General features: G+C 32.5%; 3 protein-coding genes across 3 annotated transcripts; all 3 read right to left on the bottom strand.

Annotated features, from left to right (window-relative positions):
• Nucleotides 1–1,896: 1,896 nt before the first annotated feature.
• On the bottom strand, nt 1,897–3,849 carry LOC134231639 (uncharacterized). Its single transcript, XM_062713621.1, has 2 exons — nt 3,459–3,849; nt 1,897–2,498 (listed from the first exon to the last, which is right to left on the bottom strand). Exons 1-2 carry the CDS (start codon nt 3,847–3,849, stop codon nt 2,047–2,049), a joined length of 843 nt encoding a protein of 280 aa, XP_062569605.1. The 3' UTR covers nt 1,897–2,046.
• An 854-nt stretch (nt 3,850–4,703) lies between these two features.
• LOC134231660 (heavy metal-binding protein HIP-like) lies at nt 4,704–7,215 on the bottom strand. The gene is made up of 3 exons (XM_062713644.1): nt 6,831–7,215; nt 6,058–6,527; nt 4,704–4,782 (listed from the first exon to the last, which is right to left on the bottom strand). The coding sequence occupies exons 1-2, from the start codon at nt 7,132–7,134 to the stop codon at nt 6,076–6,078; spliced, it is 756 nt and encodes a 251-aa protein (XP_062569628.1). The 5' UTR covers nt 7,135–7,215; the 3' UTR covers nt 4,704–4,782; nt 6,058–6,075.
• Nucleotides 7,216–9,800: 2,585 nt separating this feature from the next.
• On the bottom strand, nt 9,801–17,439 carry LOC134231658 (acetylcholine receptor subunit alpha-L1-like). Its single transcript, XM_062713642.1, has 8 exons — nt 17,371–17,439; nt 12,671–12,828; nt 12,260–12,304; nt 11,983–12,092; nt 11,554–11,784; nt 11,104–11,323; nt 10,889–10,985; nt 9,801–10,600 (listed from the first exon to the last, which is right to left on the bottom strand). The coding sequence occupies exons 1-8, from the start codon at nt 17,414–17,416 to the stop codon at nt 10,185–10,187; spliced, it is 1,323 nt and encodes a 440-aa protein (XP_062569626.1). The 5' UTR covers nt 17,417–17,439; the 3' UTR covers nt 9,801–10,184.
• Between the last annotated feature and the right edge of the window lie 398 nt (nt 17,440–17,837).

The raw sequence follows: 17,837 nt of genomic DNA, 5'->3' as shown, positions 1-17,837 counted from the left end.
ATTATTTAGACGTTCTTATCAGAAATCTGACATTTGACCGTTATCTGTTATAACGATTACGGTTAATTCATTCAGTAAAGTTCAATATTATATTGTTGCCAATTGATAACGTGTTTAAAAAGTAGTTTTTACTACGTAAATTCAATAATCATTATTAATCAATAATGGAATGACACGTTCCCCCTCAAAAATGTACGACTTTTCAACCCCCCCCCCCCGACAAAGTATCATATGTCAGAAATTCACATGTAAATATTGACACCCCCTAAGCTGCATCGTTCAAATTAAAATTGTACACTTCCAACAGGAAACTATATTAATCTCGTTAATACAGGTTCATTTTTTAAAATTAATTTCATGCCACACAGTTATGTTTAATTATTATTGCAGACTGGGATAATTGTTGAATGCACATGAAATAATTTAGGAATCTTCAAACCATTTACAAGCATTATGATTTATTCTTCCCGACTTAAAACCAAGACTATTTAAATTAAAAACAAAAAATAAACTAAAAAATTTCAAAGCAGTCGACAGCATCTTTGTAAAACACATTGTACAAATGTAGGCTAAAGCGTGACTTCGAATCGATACTGTTTTGTACATCCATGCATATGTCATGAACGTTTACAACACATTTAAATTTAAAACAGTTTTTATTATTTACTGTTTTACTGTCATATAATTACTTTATATTTACAGTTTAATATAAATTTGATATCAAAAAATATGGAAGAATTCCATTAATTTTGCTATTTTCCAACTAAACATATGAATACTAGTAATCTGAAACATCGATAACATAAAATTCCCCAGCATCATTATAAATAATTTTCACTAAACGATACGACAAATGTAATGTTGTTTTTTCATCAGAAAAAATTGCAATAACTGTTGAATCTCGTCACATGACAAATAAAAAAAATATGAAATCATTAGCGCACAAACTGTAGGACCAGTTATTTAGAACAGTTGTAAATGAATCTGTTTTTAACTGTATCATTGTACATTTACTTAAATATTCATATGCATTTCCTCGGTAGTATTTTGAAATATCATTAAGGTTTGATAATATTATCACAAAAGAAAAATCAGTTTGTGCCATTGGAAGTCCATTGAGGCATTTCAAAAATGATTGAAGTGCATCTTTAATAGGGGAGTAGACAAAGTAAATGACACATTTCCATAACTTTTATAATAGCTCCCGGTTGAAAACAAGGGGTGTATATAGTGATCAGAGTGTCCGTCCGTTACTCTCTGGGGTATCCATCGCTTGGAATTTAATGAGACTTTCACAGAAATTTTACTAAGTAATGACATTATGCAACTTCCATTTTACTTTTTGATCGGACACATATTTTGGGTTTCCCTTTACAGCCGATTAAAAACATTGTCTTCCCAGAAAACAAACAATGTATGCATCGTACAAATGACTGACATCAATAAATGGTTCGAAAAATTTTTGCCATTTTATTTTAATGTTATACTGTACAACATAGAGTTTAATTTAGATTTTGTAAAATCACAATGATAAATAAATTAGGAGACAAGTTACACCCTTACACCTCTGCAACAAAAGGGTAGGCAGGTCTGCAGTTAGCAATATTTGCCACAAAAATCTGGCAGCATTATATGACCCATAACATAACAGTGATAACATTGAGTACACAGTGACAAACGTTGGGAAAGATTGATACCTGTATGCATATTCTATTTTATTGTATTAAACTGAGGACTTATGTCACCAAAGAAATCCTAGAGAACTCCTTTCACAAATATAAAGAGTAAAAATTTTTTTTTTTAATTTTGTTTATTTCAGAGTTTAATGTTAAATCAATAATTGCTTCACCCAATATACAAATATTAAATTCATTGCTAAGTAGATAACACTTATGTGTCCTTCAGATAGACAAAAACAAAGACCAATTCTTCAACCTCTTCCGCCAACCCTGAAATATATATTCTGAATTGAATGTTAATAAAAATTAAGAATATTGAAGTTTATTAAAAGTTTAGTCACAACAAGCAAATTATCGTGACAACAATCTAGTGCAGTAACCACCCGGAAAATGTTGGCTTGCCATGCAGATTACTATGGATGTTGCCATCACCAGCGTACTTAGAATGGATGCGCACGAATACAACATCTCCTTTCGCGACATGCACAATAGCAGTACCGCTCACTGATCCGTCGTCACCATTTTTGGCGCGCAAAAATGTAGCCCCTAAAATCTCGTTGTTAACCATTAATTCAGTTGAGCGCGCGGCTGTAACCAGTCTAACAACCCAGATAAATGCGTAAATTCCCTCTTTTGGTGCTGTAAAGACCCCAGTGAAACCATTATATCCGTTGCCAACATTAGTGCGTACTTTATCAAAGATGAGGGTATGGCGAACGCCAGGACGAACACCTATATAGGACATCTGGGCATAAAAAGCGATGACGCCTTTTTCATACGGAGGCTTTCCACTGTTCCTTGTATTCTTCTGCAGATTCCCTGTCAACAAAATGTGTTTGTAAAACACTGATGGCAGCTTATGGAGAGGGTTGAATCTTCTAAAATGCATGCCAAACTCTAAAGGTCAATGTCAGGATTGTTGGTATCCAAAGGAAGGTCTTCTATGAAAGTCCTAGTTCTAACTGATCAAATGTTATGGCCAAAGTTAAAGTTTTTAAAAATTTGGTCAAACTCTAAGGTCAAAAGTTAAAAAAAAACAATACAATTTTCTGTCATCCTTGGACTTTCATTAAGGCGTGGCATTCTCGACCTACGTAATTAGCGTCTCTCAAATGGCAATAGATTCTCATAGGTTAAGAAATTAATAACATCAACAACTTTAAAATATTGTTGACAACGATGAGATGGCTTTAGCCCCACCTCTTTTCCATAGAAAGCTGTTTTTGGATACTTGCTACACTCGTTGACATTCGCCCGAATTTTTATCAAATGTATACTAGTATTTCAACAGTGAAGAAACGATGTGTAAATTTCAGACGCTGAATGTAACGAGAATGCGTCGCCTTACTGAATGTCCAAGGATAACAGGAAATCTACTATTTATACTCAATGAAAGGTCTTGTCACAATGAATACACATGTAACGTATGAAAACCCTAGTTTTAACTGTTCAAAAGTTATGGCAAAGGATAAAGTTCTTTTTTTAATAAAAGTAGGTCAAACTCCAAGGTCCAGAGGTCAAATTTGGTGGTACCCAAAGAAAGGTAAAAGCCATAGCCCCACCCACTCAAAAGTTATTGGCAAGGTTAAAGTTTTTGAGGACAAACAGACAGACAGGACAAAAACTATTTACCCCTGAAAATTCGTTTACGGTTGGCATTAAAAGGCTTATTAAATGTCAGGAAGAATTGTTTTAATTTCTGAATTTTCATCTAGATCTGATAGGCGATATATTTTTTTGGATGTTCATGCCATTCTATAAAAAATAAACATAACTTACTTGATCTCACTATTCTCCCTTTATGGTTTTCTTTCCCAATTAATTTAATTGTGGTGTTCTTGGTGTTCGAAGAAGAAGAAAAGTGTCTGTTTAATCTATTTTCTGTTTTCTCCAGTCGGATTTTCATCTCCTCGCAGACTTTGTCTCGCTTGTGTTGGACAGCTTCTAGTTCTGTTATGCGTTTTTCTTGCAGAATACTTCGTTCTTTGAGGTCACCAATGAGGTCAGTTTGGCGATGAACGATGTTCTTTAGGGCTAAAACAGTCTTCCTTAAGGAAATCAATTCTTCCGAAAGCGAATTTATTTTACTTTCTTCAAATCCTGTCTCTGCGTTGGATGTGAAAAAACATGAAGTCAAGAGTAACCAGAGTAGATCTTCAGAGAACGCCATGTTGAATGCAAAAATTATCACTCTGGCGTTTATAGCCAAAAGGTAGCTTTTGACCGTTATCTGTTAACGAAATCAAATTGACACTCTCCTCAATATATATTTTAAGTATCATATGACGAACATGTGTTGCAATTTTACGTGTATATAACGACTACGATTTGTTTATACAATAGAATTTTAAAAATATTATATTACTAGTCGACAACGGACTTGATAATAATATTTGTTGATAATTCTTTAAAGTATAGGACTATTTTCCCTCGAAATTTATGACACGGTGCACTCCTTTATACTAAAAGGATTATAATTTTTTAGATGTTTTAAATGTTTATGTTTTGTTAAGCTTTTCTGTCCACATTACGATTTAATATATTACTAACAGGATGATTTATTATTTCAGTTTTGTTAAAAAACAAATGATGACACGTTTCATGGAAAATTGATAGCCAGAGGTAAAGTTCTGTGTTCACAACTTCATTGTGTTTTTGCATTCTTTTAACACATTATGTATTAAAATAATTAAACTGATTAATTAAATATATATCTTTTATATTGCTAATTCCAAACAAACTACTCGTAGTCATAGATGATAACTATTGAACACATTTATGGAAGAAGAAATAAGTTTCTTTGAAGACTTCAAGGTCACTACTATTGTGAAAAGAACCATACAACTTATCATAAATGATGACGTCATCTGCCAGCCTGCTAATAGGTGTGTTTCGATTGATTGTTTCAGAAAGAGAACATTTCAAACAGACACTTCAGTCCCAAATCATGTTTATTGATTGAAATTCTGCAATATTCAGATAAACTAAAATTCAGGCTCAAAAGTTACATAATATTCAGCATTTTTGATGGTTAAAGGCCTAAAGGTTTCTGATCGGCCAGGAATCTTTTCACACAGTATGGTAGCGGACCAGAAATCCTTATCTAACAAAAATGACTATTCAGAGAAATCATGGATTCTGACTTTCAACAATAACAATGTATACATATAATGCATGATTAACCGATTTTATTTTATTGATGGTCATGAAGTAACACTCAATCATCCGTATAGTATTATACATTTAATGACTGAGTTCGAGGACAATATGTGTTTTGTCGGACGCAAGAACCAAACTGTCCGACTGAGGTCGTTAGGCCCAAGGCATACAGTTTGGTTTGATAGTCGACAAAACGCATGATGCACGATAACACAGTCAATACTAGTGTTTTGTTATACCTTTCATTTCATTTTTTTTTTTTGCCAGACATGTATTTTGTACTGTTTTTTGTAATGTAACCTCAGGTCCGTCACTGTTGAACACCGACAAATGAAAATATGATTAAGCCCCGTCCATTCTTTAACGTAAGCGGTCCAACATCTCATCTACCGGTCCAACATATCACCCAGCGGTCAAATTTCGATCTTTTTTATGCCCGTTCATCAAAACATTAGGAATGTTAGGCTTTTTTTTCGTATAAAAAACACAGAAACAAATTTTTAAAGATAGAACATTATTCATTATAGCATGTTAAATGCTGTCTGCTTAATGTCCTTACGTATATATATTGGTTAACGTCCCTCGAAAATTTTTGAATCATATGGAGATGCCACCACTTGCCGGTGGGGACCTGCAAATTTTGTCTTATATTCAGCACATAGGGCCATTGAGCAGGGAGGGATCATTTTTCGTGCCAGAACCTACTGCGATACGGGACCTCAGTTTATATCGTCTCATCCGAAGGACCGGTTTCCACGGCCCAGAATGCGATTCGAACCCGCAACGTAAGGATCAACTCCTTACTTCGCAACTTCAGAGCAGACGCTCTATCCACAGCGCCATGTGATGTATCTAGCAAATTCCTAATGTGCTTCTAGAACTTTGGATGTATTTACATTTATATCATGTGGCCCATAAAAGGGATATTAAGTAAATGACACAAATGGAGAGATTGGTGTGTATATGTTCTTTTAATGAAGTGAATTTAACATCTATGTCAACAGAAATGGAAGAATTCTTTCTGCTAAAGAGATTTAAAATGACAAGCATTTTTGTTAACTTTGTGCAGAATGCAAAATCAAACAATTTTTTCGGTCTAAAGCTAACGTTAAACATTTTATTAATACATCACGCTATGGCAATTCTTTACCAACACCCCTGAAAAAAACAATTTGAAATATTAATATAATAAAAAAGTTATCTTAGAAAAACAAAGTACCGTGATCCCATTTATAAACTAGTGCAGTAACCACCCAGAAAATGTTGGCTTGCCATGCAGATTGCTAAGGACGTTACCATCCCCAGCATACGTGGAATGGATGCGCACAAAAACAACATCTCCTCTCGCGACATGCGCAATAGCGGTGCCGCTCACTGATCCGTCGTCATTGTTTTTGGCGCGCAAAAATGTAGCACCCAAGATATCGTTGTTAATCATTAACTCTGTGGAATGTTCGGCATTAAGCATTCTAATGACCCAGATAAATGCATAGATTCCCTCTTTTGGTGCAGTAAAGACCCCAGTGACGCCATTATATCCGTTGCCAACATTAGTGCGTACTTTATCAAAGATAAGCGTATGGTGAGCGCCTGGACTTATTTCTGATGAGGACATCTGGGCATAAAAAGCTATTACGCCCTCCTCATACGAAGGCATTCCATTGCTAATGGTATTCATCAGAAGACGTCCTGTGTCAAAAAGAGACATGTTGAGAGACAGATAGAGGCATGTTAAAAAATAAAAGACTTTTGTTGATATATATATATATATATATATATATATATATATATATATATATATATATATATATATATATATATATATATATATTGATTGCTTGTATGTTGTTTAAAGTCCATATAGAGAAGAAAAACAGAGAGAGAGAAAAAAATTTGTTCAATGAGAGAAAGAAAGGGAAGAGCGAGAGAAAGAGAGAAAATGCTGTAAATAAGACAATTTTTAAATTTTCATCTCTTTTAAATAGAACTTACCTGATCTAACTATTCTTCTATCAGGGATATCTTCTCCAGTTGATTTAGTTGTAATGTTGGTAGTAACTGAAGACACAGAAAAGTGGCTGTGTAATCTAGATTCTGTTTTCTCCAGTCGGATTTTCATCTCATCGCAGACTTTGTCTTGTCTATGTTGGGCAGCTTCTAGTTCTGATATTCGTCTTTCTTGGAGAATATTTCGTTCTTTGAGGTCACCAATAATGTCACTTTGGTGAAGAACCATGTTCTCGAGCGCAAAAAAGGTCTTCCTTAATGAATTCAATTCTTCTAAAATCAGATTCATTTTACCGTCTACGAAACCTGTCTCCGCATTGCACGTTAAAATACACGAAGTAGAAAAGAACAAGAGGACACTTTCAAAGAACGCCATGTTCAGGAATTATTTTGATGTTCTAATCAAAAAGGTGACCTTAGACTGTTATCTATTATACCGTATACGGTTTGTGCATTCAGTAAATTTTCAGAATATATTAAAATTGTTTCCAATTGAAAAGGTGCATGAAAAATATTTTTTTCATAAATGAATGCATAATAATTTGACAATGTTCCCTCAAATTTGTTGACAAAGGATCATATATCGGATATTATTAATAGGATTAAATTTTTTGCACATTTTTTTGTATTTTTATATCGAACTCATCAGAAGGTTTAAGTTCATGACTAAAAAAAATTAAAACTTTTTTTGGAAAAATTCCTTTAATTTAGTTATTTTCCAACTTAACATAGAAAATTAATAATCTGAAACATCTAGAACATAAAAAATCCACCAGCATCATTTAATTTACATATTTAAGACAAATGTAATAATTACTGCATTTTCATCAGAATACATTAATTGTAATAACTTTTGAATGTATAAAAGTTCATATATTCTGCCGTATCTTTTTTTTTTGACATATGTTATCCAAATTTGGTAGATATACTTAAACAATAAATCCAAATGATTTTTATTATTTTTTTTAATATCACGATTTATTCAAAACTTATCAAGTTTTAAACAATGCAAAATTCGGATCAAGGCAAAATTTAGTAAGTTACAAACAATACACTAAATGATGTCAATTTCTTGTAAAATGAAACAAAACAGAAAAAAACCTTAAATTCAAAGTTGAATTGTTACATCGATTCTTATTCCAAATTATGTTTTAATATTTTGCTTTGTTGAAAAAAAAAATCAACTTGAGAAGATAGGCAGTCCTCAACAAAACGACAAAACCGATGACGTTTTAGAACGTCACGGAGCAGCAGATAACGATGCCATTTTGGAAAAATCCTGAATAAACTCTAAAAAAAATATTGGAGGAATAAAAAAACATGTCACAAGGAAGTTGTGTCTGTGTGTACAAATAGTATACAGACTATTTGAGTGACAGAGACTCTGTATCAGATGAGGACAATCTGTGAAGAAACGGTTTATCTTAAAATCTAATCAAAAACTTAAACATTAACGTCAAAAAGACATAGGCGCTCCAGTTGCTTATCCTGTGAAAGCAGAGTTCAGTGATAAAAGAAATAACAACCTTAAAAAGGAAATTATACAAGAGAAATTCTTTAAACAATTAATGTCAAGTATAAGAAAAAGGATTTAATGAATGGGCATTGGATTATAATGTGTGGAATGTATGGGGATAGTATTTTTTTTAGAAATTCTTGACTCTATGTTTTGACGTTACATTGGCATTAAGTGTGCTCCGCAGGTACAAAGCATGTTGATTTTAAAATGAAGTAAATTGATTTCTGCTAAATCGAGCGGAATGAAACTTCACACATCAACAATACATTTTTACACATTATATTATGCTTATTTGAAATTTCTAGTGAGTATATACCGAAGATTGACATCGAAAAACCTTCGTTTAAATTCATAGATCCATCTGACAAATCGAAAAAAAAACATAACTTAAATATGAAATCATTAACGCACAAACTGTAGGTCAATTGTAATTATTTAGAAAATTTGTAAATGAACATGTGTTTCAATTGTATCATTGTATATGAATATTCAACATGCACTTCTCCATCAATTTTTGAAATACCATTAAATGTTGATATCAATATTATTATAGTAAAAGGTTTGCCTCATTAGAAGTTCATTAAGTCACTAACAAAATAATAGAAGTGAATCTTCAATTGAGAAGGGTGAAAATGATGGTGGACTTCAAATCATGGATGTCTAAAAGAACATATCAGAAGACATTTCACAACACGTTATGATTATAACTTTTTATAACAATTCCCCTCAGCAATGCTCATCAATTATTGATTCTATTCTAGTTAGTTTAAGTAGTATTTTATTTATGTCTTCAAATGCTCGGCAGGCTCACCGCAGCTAGTTTTTGCTTAGTTTGCTAAAGATTAACTCAAACAATTCACACAATAATGTCATTTATTTAAATGACGATATAAAAGAAAATACTTTATACAAAAGAATGGGGATCAGACTCACAAGCTCCGATTGAAATTACGTAAAGTATGAAAAATGTCTGATCCCCCAAAAAATGACTAGAAAAAATTCCTATAAAACAATAAGATCAAACATTTAAAGAAAAATATAGCAAAAAGATGGCACATCAAAACAAAAGGGGTGACACATCAAAACCAACTGGGCCATATTGATAATTACAAAAATCCACCTTATGCAATTTATAAAAATATATCAGGAGCGGTGGCGGGTTTCAAATGTTTGATTCCAAAAATACTGTGGACAGCGCGGGAATAAAAATACAAGTGAACAGCTGTTTCCACTTTCCTAGCCCGCTAATCATTGGCTGGAATTTGTATACCACCGGCGTAAAATCTCAGCCTGCAATGTATATTACATAAACCATCGCACACATGTAAATACAATGTATTTAATACATAAACAACGCATTCAATACATAAATTCAATTATAATCATAATTGCTGTTTCATAATATACAAAGAAGTATACAGTGGGAATATGGATTGAACAGCCGGCCAAGGACTTATAATAGTTTTCTCCATTTGAGATCAAGGTACAAAAGAAAATACTGTAAATATTTGAAGTTTTACAAAGACACGTATTATAAACTAATTTCGAAAAGGTTACAGAGTTTAATATTCAATTCTAGTTACTCTTTTGCAGATGACAATTTAAACATTTATCAAAATTCACCCTGCAAAGATTGAACAAAAAGACTATATTGAAGAAGCTTCGCAGATGCGAAAAATGACATTGTAGAAAAAATGACAATGGTACTATAGGAAATAAAATCTGGGAATCAGCCTTAAGAAGATTTTCCCCACTAAAGTCATTTCTACAAAACTATACTTAAAAAATGGATGCCATGATTATTACCGGTATGAATTCGGTTATGTGTTGATTTTGCCTCCAGCTGCCAGTGATATCATAAATATGATGGATGATATTGTTGTAATTATAACCATTACAATCAGGAAAAAATGATCTAAGACAGCAGACAATTCCGTCCATTTTAATTCACCGGAAGTACCAGATTCATCGACGGTAGTCGTATCATCCTTACCATCCTCATAATTTACGACAACCACTTCATTATTGGGAACTGTCGGTTTTACATTGTTTTTGTCTTTCCTACACCGACAAAGACAACCGTTCCAACAAGAAAAAGGCACAAGTAGTTTATCGTGGAGGGACTTCCACCAGGCTGAGACAGGTGTATCTGGGTCCTTAAAGTGAATCCTTATAACTAGGACGGTCAGTAAACAACACAGAACTCCCAGGCAAAGGGTAACGGCAAGATAGACAGCTAAAATAATTAATAAGTAGAAGACAAATTTCAATATATATCACTGTACATGTTATAAAATATTTAATAACTTTGCGATTCTATAGGGGAAAAGGATACATTTGACAGTGTATTACTTTTCAATGCGTTTGTTATTAATTGTAATAGGCTGGAAAAAGAAAGAACATTGATATAGATTGTGCTTATTAAAATATAATAGTGGTTGTCAAACAATTCAACAGTAAAATTATTAGAATATCATAATTATTATATTTCTTTACCATTAGAGTTGATAAGAGTACTACTTACATAAAACACTAGTGTTGATGGACGTAGATGGTATACTGTCACTGACCAGAGTAAGGAGAACCGCTAAGGCCAAAAGAACGGTAAGTATAAAACCAACCTAGTAGGTACAAACCATCAAAGTCATCAAAATTATATATACAATGTAGTTAGGAGAGAAAACAAAGCGTACAATCAGTACAAATAAGTAGTGTTTACTATTACTTATAACTGTATACCTTTTCTCCTGAATCAACCGGAAGAATGAAGACAAAATTGTTTAAATACGAGGTCAATAAAATTGGAAGCAGCACACTGGATATGTAGTAATTGGACTTCCGTTGCATTTTTATGCTGAAGTGTAACTGTGAATACTTTTCCACGTCACCATTTACTTTTGTTTCTTGCAATTCCTTTTCTGCGACAGATGACGAGAGAATACTCCACTCACCATGTGGTCTGTATAAAAAAATTACATTGGGATTGTTTTAAATAAATTATCTTTTACATGTAATTGATTTATCAGAGAAGGGGTTATATAATTTTGTAGTAAGGAAAAACATAATCAAATGATTTTTAAAAGCAATAAATAAAGAAATAAGATCTTTTCCTGATTATTAAAGGAAGAACGGAATATTTGATTAGCTTATTAACGTCAAGAAAATGCCTTTTTTTAAAAAAAATCTTACTTGATGTCCTCAATGTTTACAGAGCTCCTAGAAGAATTCATGACCAACTCATCGATAGTGTACGCCCAGCTAGTAATTTCTATGACACAGTTTTGGGTATCAAATGGATAATACGTGACGTCAACGTTACAAAATGTAGTGAAGATCCGAGGTAGTTTCCACTCCACCACACCATCACGACTTATTTTAAACATAACATTATCGTCTACCAATATTGATACATCAGCAAGACTGAAAAACAAATTATTTTCAAGCATGCAAAAATAATTCAGTTAAAAGGCAAATATTAGGTGAATGAAATGATCATGTATATCCTTGTAGTCTGTTCTCTACCCACAAGTCCGTTCGTATACTCTCTCAATTGTAGGGAATTGTGGGAAGGAGACCAGATTAGTTTTCACCCTGTTCATTTCAACTTCATGTACTCACGAGTTATCGATGAACAGTTCTGGTTTCCAAACTTCGGAATCTAGTGAGTACACATGTGTCACATCCGGGTACGTGCCTGAGTTCCATGTCAACCGGTTATCAACCCATTCCTGTTATAACAGAATAGAACAGATGATAAATTATATAATAGTGATTTTAGGATCCAAAATGGATTTTTTTCAAAGAAAACCGATTTCTTAATGGTGTTTTATTTATCATATCCTTAATTAATCTGATTAAATTTTGAGAATAAATCAAAGAAATATAATTATCTTACAATAGTCAACCATCCTGTAGTGGACAACGTTTGTGTCTTTACTTCCTGTAAACATGTAAAATATAAAATAAATAAAAAATTTGATTAAAAAAATAAGAATTTGAACTCTGTAGTGTGTGGATCAGGGAATAAATTAAAATGCTTTGCAAAAGGCATTTTCTTTTTATCAAATTATGAAAAGAAGATGAATGAAAGATAATACATATGTACTAATATGCATGAGATACATGTATAAGAAGAATTATAATTCGATTATAGCATGTAAGTTACATATATGTAATTAAACAAAAAAAAAAACAAAAAAAAAAAAAAAAAAAAAAAAAAAAAAAAAAAAAAAATTAAAATTCAGAATTTTTGCCAATTTGACATTTCACCTTAAAACAATTTTGGTTGAATATAAAATTTACTCACTAAATTATTGATCGTTAGGAGATTCAGTGAAACGTTGACGTTCGTTGTCTCCGAGGGGCGGATCAATTTATGATACGTGGCGGTAGCGAGTATAGTCCCGCGTATTGTATGGACATCAGAGTGACTCCACGCTCCTTCTGTCACTGGTATCATGCTTACTGTGTAGAAACATCCAAATTATTAGACTTTTTACCAAGTATATTAGAACGGTTGTCTTTTGTACACAAGTTAGGTAGTAGTTACCCCATATCACACTGTTGGTTATGTGTAGATACCCGATGGGCGTGGTCATAATGACACGAGGGAGCGTAGCTCCCGAGTTGTCATTATGACTACGCCCATCGGGTATCTACACATAATCAACAGTGTGATATGGGGTAAATGACTTGTACCATAGTTTTCAAAAATCATTCATATGTAGTCAGCTTAGGAATCGGTCAGACTGGTTTGCATTATTGAAACATTAAGTGTTTGGTTTCAAAAATGCATTAGGATTTTATATGATTTTACGCTCCTTCGTGTCCTTCTGACCACGTCCACAAAATATAGGGTAAGTGATTTGTATACAATACTTTTCAAAAATTGATTGTATGTTGTTTTACATTCTTCTCAAAGAATTTTTCGCTCATATATATTGAGACGCAACTACTTGCCGATGGAGAGCTACAAATTTTTCCCTATACTCGGCACTCAGGGTCATTCAGCAGTGAGGGATCTTCTTCCTGTCAACACCTTCTGCGACACGGGACCTCTGTTTATACTTTATAGGTCTCCACGTCCCAAAGTGGGATTCAACTCCTTACTTTGTGACTCTAGGGCAGGCGCTTTAACCACTGGGCCACGCAAGCGACATAAAAATTAAACATATCTAGGCTCGGTTAAAAAGTCTGATTTATGTAATTGAAAAAATAATGTTTGGTTTCAATGATATCAGTTAAATTGATATGATTTTCTTTTCTCGTAAATTTTAATCGTCAAAATTACATACTAGTAGTTTAAATTTATTATGAACTTGGTTTACTTAAATTTTTGTTAACCTGACACAAACTTTGCCATGCACAGTGACACGTTGATTGAAATGTTTGTTAGGGGTTGTACGAAAGCCCAGAAGGCTCATTCGAGATTCGAGATTCAAAATACGAGATTCGAGATTCAAAATACGAGATTCGAAATTCGAGATTCGAAATTCGAGTTTCGAGATTCAAGATCCAAACTAACCAATCAAAAGGCGATTTGAGATTCAATTATTCCCCTTTATTATTTTTTACTATTAAGAAATCGTTAAGTATTTTAATACCAAGAAGATCATTTGATTAAATTTCAACGCAAGAAAAAGTTTTATATACATGTGTATTATCAAAACGAAATTTAAAGACATATTGGATTTTGGTCTGCAAGATATGCTTAATTAATTTATAATAACTTCTTAAATGTCATAAGAGATTTATATAAAGAATATAAATATATTTCGTGTTAACTAATTTGGATACAGGGTTGTTGACATAATAGTATACTTAGATTAACTGTACATGCATCCCCCCTTTTTCCAAACATAATTTTTTCACTATTGAAAATGTTCGGTTGCCAAGCCCCCCTCCTCCCTACGCTTTGGTACAGTGGTGCAGTATAGTCAAAGAAGTTTAAGTAGTAGTGTATTAAAAGAAATTAGGTACTAAATGAAGTTCGATCCCCCGCCCCCTTTCATGCCCCGAAATAGGATTTTCGGGTTTTGACAAATTTTTCTGTCAGTTTTTATTTTCAGGTTTGAAATAATATTTTTGTCTGGCTCCCCCCCTCCCCCCACCCCACTTTCAAAATCGACGCTTCGTCTCTGTAATAATTAGTACTACGGGTTTCAAGGTGGATAGTGTTTGTGACACGGTATTAGAAAGTGCATGGCCAATGACCAAGTTTATGACAGCCCCTTAAATACGGATGGCTGAAACATGCATGCTTAATAAAGATAATGACCCATAGGGAATAATAAATTTAAAAAAAAATCATTGTTAATCCCCCTATTCCCACCCCAACCTCGAAGAATAGGGGTTATCATAGTAATTGGAAGTTATTTTTGAATGGACATAAGCATAAAGTTACTGTTCTATAGTATATTATATCGGAAAAATATTACGGGAATGTCCAAGTGGGAGGGGGGGGGGAATGTGTGGTTATCAACATTCGTTGTTAATCTTGCGATGCATGGATACAATAAATATATATTCGATAATTATTTAAAAGGAAACCGCTCGGGTCTCGCAAGATACATAACCAATCAATACACAAGTTCATTCATCTTCAAGATCATCGAGTTCTTGATCTTTATTTTCATGTAGATCTCTGTTAGGTCTAAAGAAACTAAACAATATCTATAAAAGTAACTTAAGCTACCTTTCACAATTGTCATTTGCTAAAATTTTCTGACTTCTTCCAAGATCTCTTGTTGTTAGTTTACATATTTGCCATCATTATTAATCAATTGTTGATATTCTTATTTACGTTATTTCAGGGCACAAAAATATTTTGTAGGTTTCCTAATAGAGGAAATACATAAAAATTTAGTTTTCAATTACTTATCTTGGTCTAAGGCTTTGATAACTTTAATTAATTAAAAATCATAGATACAATACAGACTGGAATTTAATTTATTTTATATCAAATAGTAGATGAGTCTAGCTAAGCTGCAGACCTGTGGCGTTATTGTTTTATATTTTAGTCTCTGACCATTGTGTTATGGTCAAAGACTCAAATATACTAGTAAAACCATAACGCTAATTTCATTGGGGGGAAGGGGGCACAGTCACGCATTTGCAGTTTTCAACTACCAAAAATTTCTTGACAACCAAAAACAAAGCAAAAAAAGTCATCAGATGTTTTTATTGAGGGGGCACAAGCATATAGTAGTTATGATTTCTATAGTATTTCACATATCGGCAAAATTATTGGGGGGGGGGTTGGCACAATATAAGGAAATGTATCCTCATTAATAATTTTCTCCCTCATCAATGTTCTTATTCTAAAAAAATGTCGACCTACTTATTCCGCAATTCAACGATAAGACCATGTAATATTCTATATACGTATCTATTGTTTTGTTTAATGAGGAAAAATAAGAATTTATATATATTTTCCAAAATGGAACCCAAAATTCCTTTTTATTTCGTTTTAATACATATATCATTTTTTCTTGCATTATCATTTAAGCAAATGACCCATTTGTTATGAATATATTCAACGATTTCTTGATAGTAAAACATAATAAAGGGGAGTAATCAAAGTTGAACCTGCCTTTTGATTGGTTAATTTGGATCTTGAATCTCGAAACTCGAATTTCGAATCTCGTATTTCGAATCTCGAATTTCGAATCTCGAATCTCGAATGAGCCTTCTGGGCTTTCGTAGGGTTGTGTATACATGTATTTCAATTAAATGAAAATTAGATCTTTGATCGGCTATATGCGCAATCGAAAAGATTAATTTAGTACAGTAGTGTACACTTGTTTTTACGTCAAGTATGTACCGTGTTTACTTTGTTGGTTATCAAAACAACGATATATTGGAATCTACTAAGCTAACGTCACCCTGGTCATTACATTACATGTTTAAAAAAATGTTTAAAAAATCAAGCGATTTCTGAAGTTTTTTTTCTTCACGTCTTTTAACTAAAGTTAAATTATTAATGGCAGTTTTTAACTGTTATTTATTACAAAATGCTATATACATGTAACATTGAAATTTTTTACTCCATTTTACTCTCCTAAATTTGATATAACAAGCCCATATGATTGTTTCATTTAAAAACCGTGTATAATCGTTTTATAAATAGTTCTTTTGTCCCGACTCGATGGGCGGAGTTATAGAAAAGTGTGGGTTATGTACAGAAAACCCACACTTCTAACAAAAGAAATCACACCTAACTATGGTACAATATACCTATACCCATCACACATTTATTAGAACATTTAGAAGTGTGTGTGTTATGTATCCTTTATGTCATATATCTCAAATTCAGAAGTGATTTTTTTTTTCTCATAGCTTGTCGTTTTTAAAATAAGTTGAATTCATTTGTTACACAGTTAAAAATACGAGTATTTTATATTGAAAAAGATTTCACATGCTTTTAATATAGAAATAGTAGGAAAGATTTGAGAAGAATTCAATTATAAAGCTGAATATCTTGATATGAAAATTTCGATTCAGCATCTAATAATATCTGGTTTAAAAAAAAAAATGTATACCATATTTTTTAGCATCATATTTCCTCTTAAAGTACACGTACCAGTAAGTTGTTATAACTTGATTCTAATCCGTTGTATTACCTCAATATCATGTAAATGTGGTCGAAATCAAAATCCACAAATCTTTGTGCATATATTGATAAAATACACTGTCATTGACTATTTTTTTATATCCCCGCTTGAAATGGCCGAGTAGTTACGAATGAACTATATGGAGGCGGGGGGTATCATTTAGTGAGCTCATCGCTCACAGTACCTCTAGTTTTTATTATTTTTTGTTCAGTTCCATGTATTTCATTTAAAATTGAATCATTGAATAAATTTAATCTGACAGCAGAATACATCAAGTTAAGTGAAAAACATGTCAATTTAAACTTTTGCAAAACCTAAAAACAATTTGCAATGTTTTGTATAGGCCTGCATGTCATTGTTTAGTCAAAGTTTATGAAAACAAAATAATACTTACATGTTATAATGAAATAAAAAACAGCCCAGTCAAATATAGGCACCATTTTGATTCGCTTAAGTTGTCCTAATGTCTTATTATAAAATCGTGATCATGTTATAATAAGCTGTCTATTCAACAATGATGATTAACACAGAGTTAAAACACAGAACGATCTAAGACAATGATTGTTAGTTACGTCGTATTTAAAAAACTCAATGAAATAAGAATAAAATTCAAAGCAAACTTAACTGTTTGAAATATCGACAAAAATTAACAAACCATTACTATATAGGTCACAAAAAGGAATCGCTCTTTGTTTTCAAAACCAATACAGAACTGAGAAGTAGGACCCAAATTATCATTAAATGAAAGTTGAACTAAGTTTTCAGAATCAATTGCTATTCAAATAAATTTCAAGTGAGACACACTATACTCTTGAAAATCTTCAATAATCTATAACAATATAGTCTCGAAATAATTAACAC

The sequence above is a fragment of the Saccostrea cucullata genome, unplaced genomic scaffold (assembly GCF_032062105.1).
Source record: "Saccostrea cucullata isolate Sc308-1 unplaced genomic scaffold, CSIRO_AGI_Scuc_v1 ctg89, whole genome shotgun sequence".
Taxonomy (NCBI): Eukaryota; Metazoa; Mollusca; class Bivalvia; order Ostreida; family Ostreidae; genus Saccostrea; species Saccostrea cuccullata.
Note: the sequence above shows the minus strand (reverse complement) of the source record. Positions and strands in the feature narration are given on the sequence as shown.

Coding starts and splice junctions, on each gene's coding strand:
- LOC134231658 (XM_062713642.1), bottom strand. CDS start 17,416: ATGGTGCCTATATTTGACTGGGCTGTTTTTTATTTCATTATAACAT. Junction 11,785..11,982: donor GAACTGTTCATCGATAACTC/GTGAGTACATGA, acceptor TTTGTTTTTCAG/TCTTGCTGATGTATCAATAT. Junction 10,986..11,103: donor CGGTTGATTCAGGAGAAAAG/GTATACAGTTAT, acceptor TGTACCTACTAG/GTTGGTTTTATACTTACCGT.
- LOC134231660 (XM_062713644.1), bottom strand. CDS start 7,134: ATGAATCTGATTTTAGAAGAATTGAATTCATTAAGGAAGACCTTTTTT. Junction 6,528..6,830: donor TAGAAGAATAGTTAGATCAG/GTAAGTTCTATT, acceptor TTTTTGACACAG/GACGTCTTCTGATGAATACC.
- LOC134231639 (XM_062713621.1), bottom strand. CDS start 3,849: ATGGCGTTCTCTGAAGATCTACTCTGGTTACTCTTGACTTCATGTTTT. Junction 2,499..3,458: donor AGGGAGAATAGTGAGATCAA/GTAAGTTATGTT, acceptor TTTTGTTGACAG/GGAATCTGCAGAAGAATACA.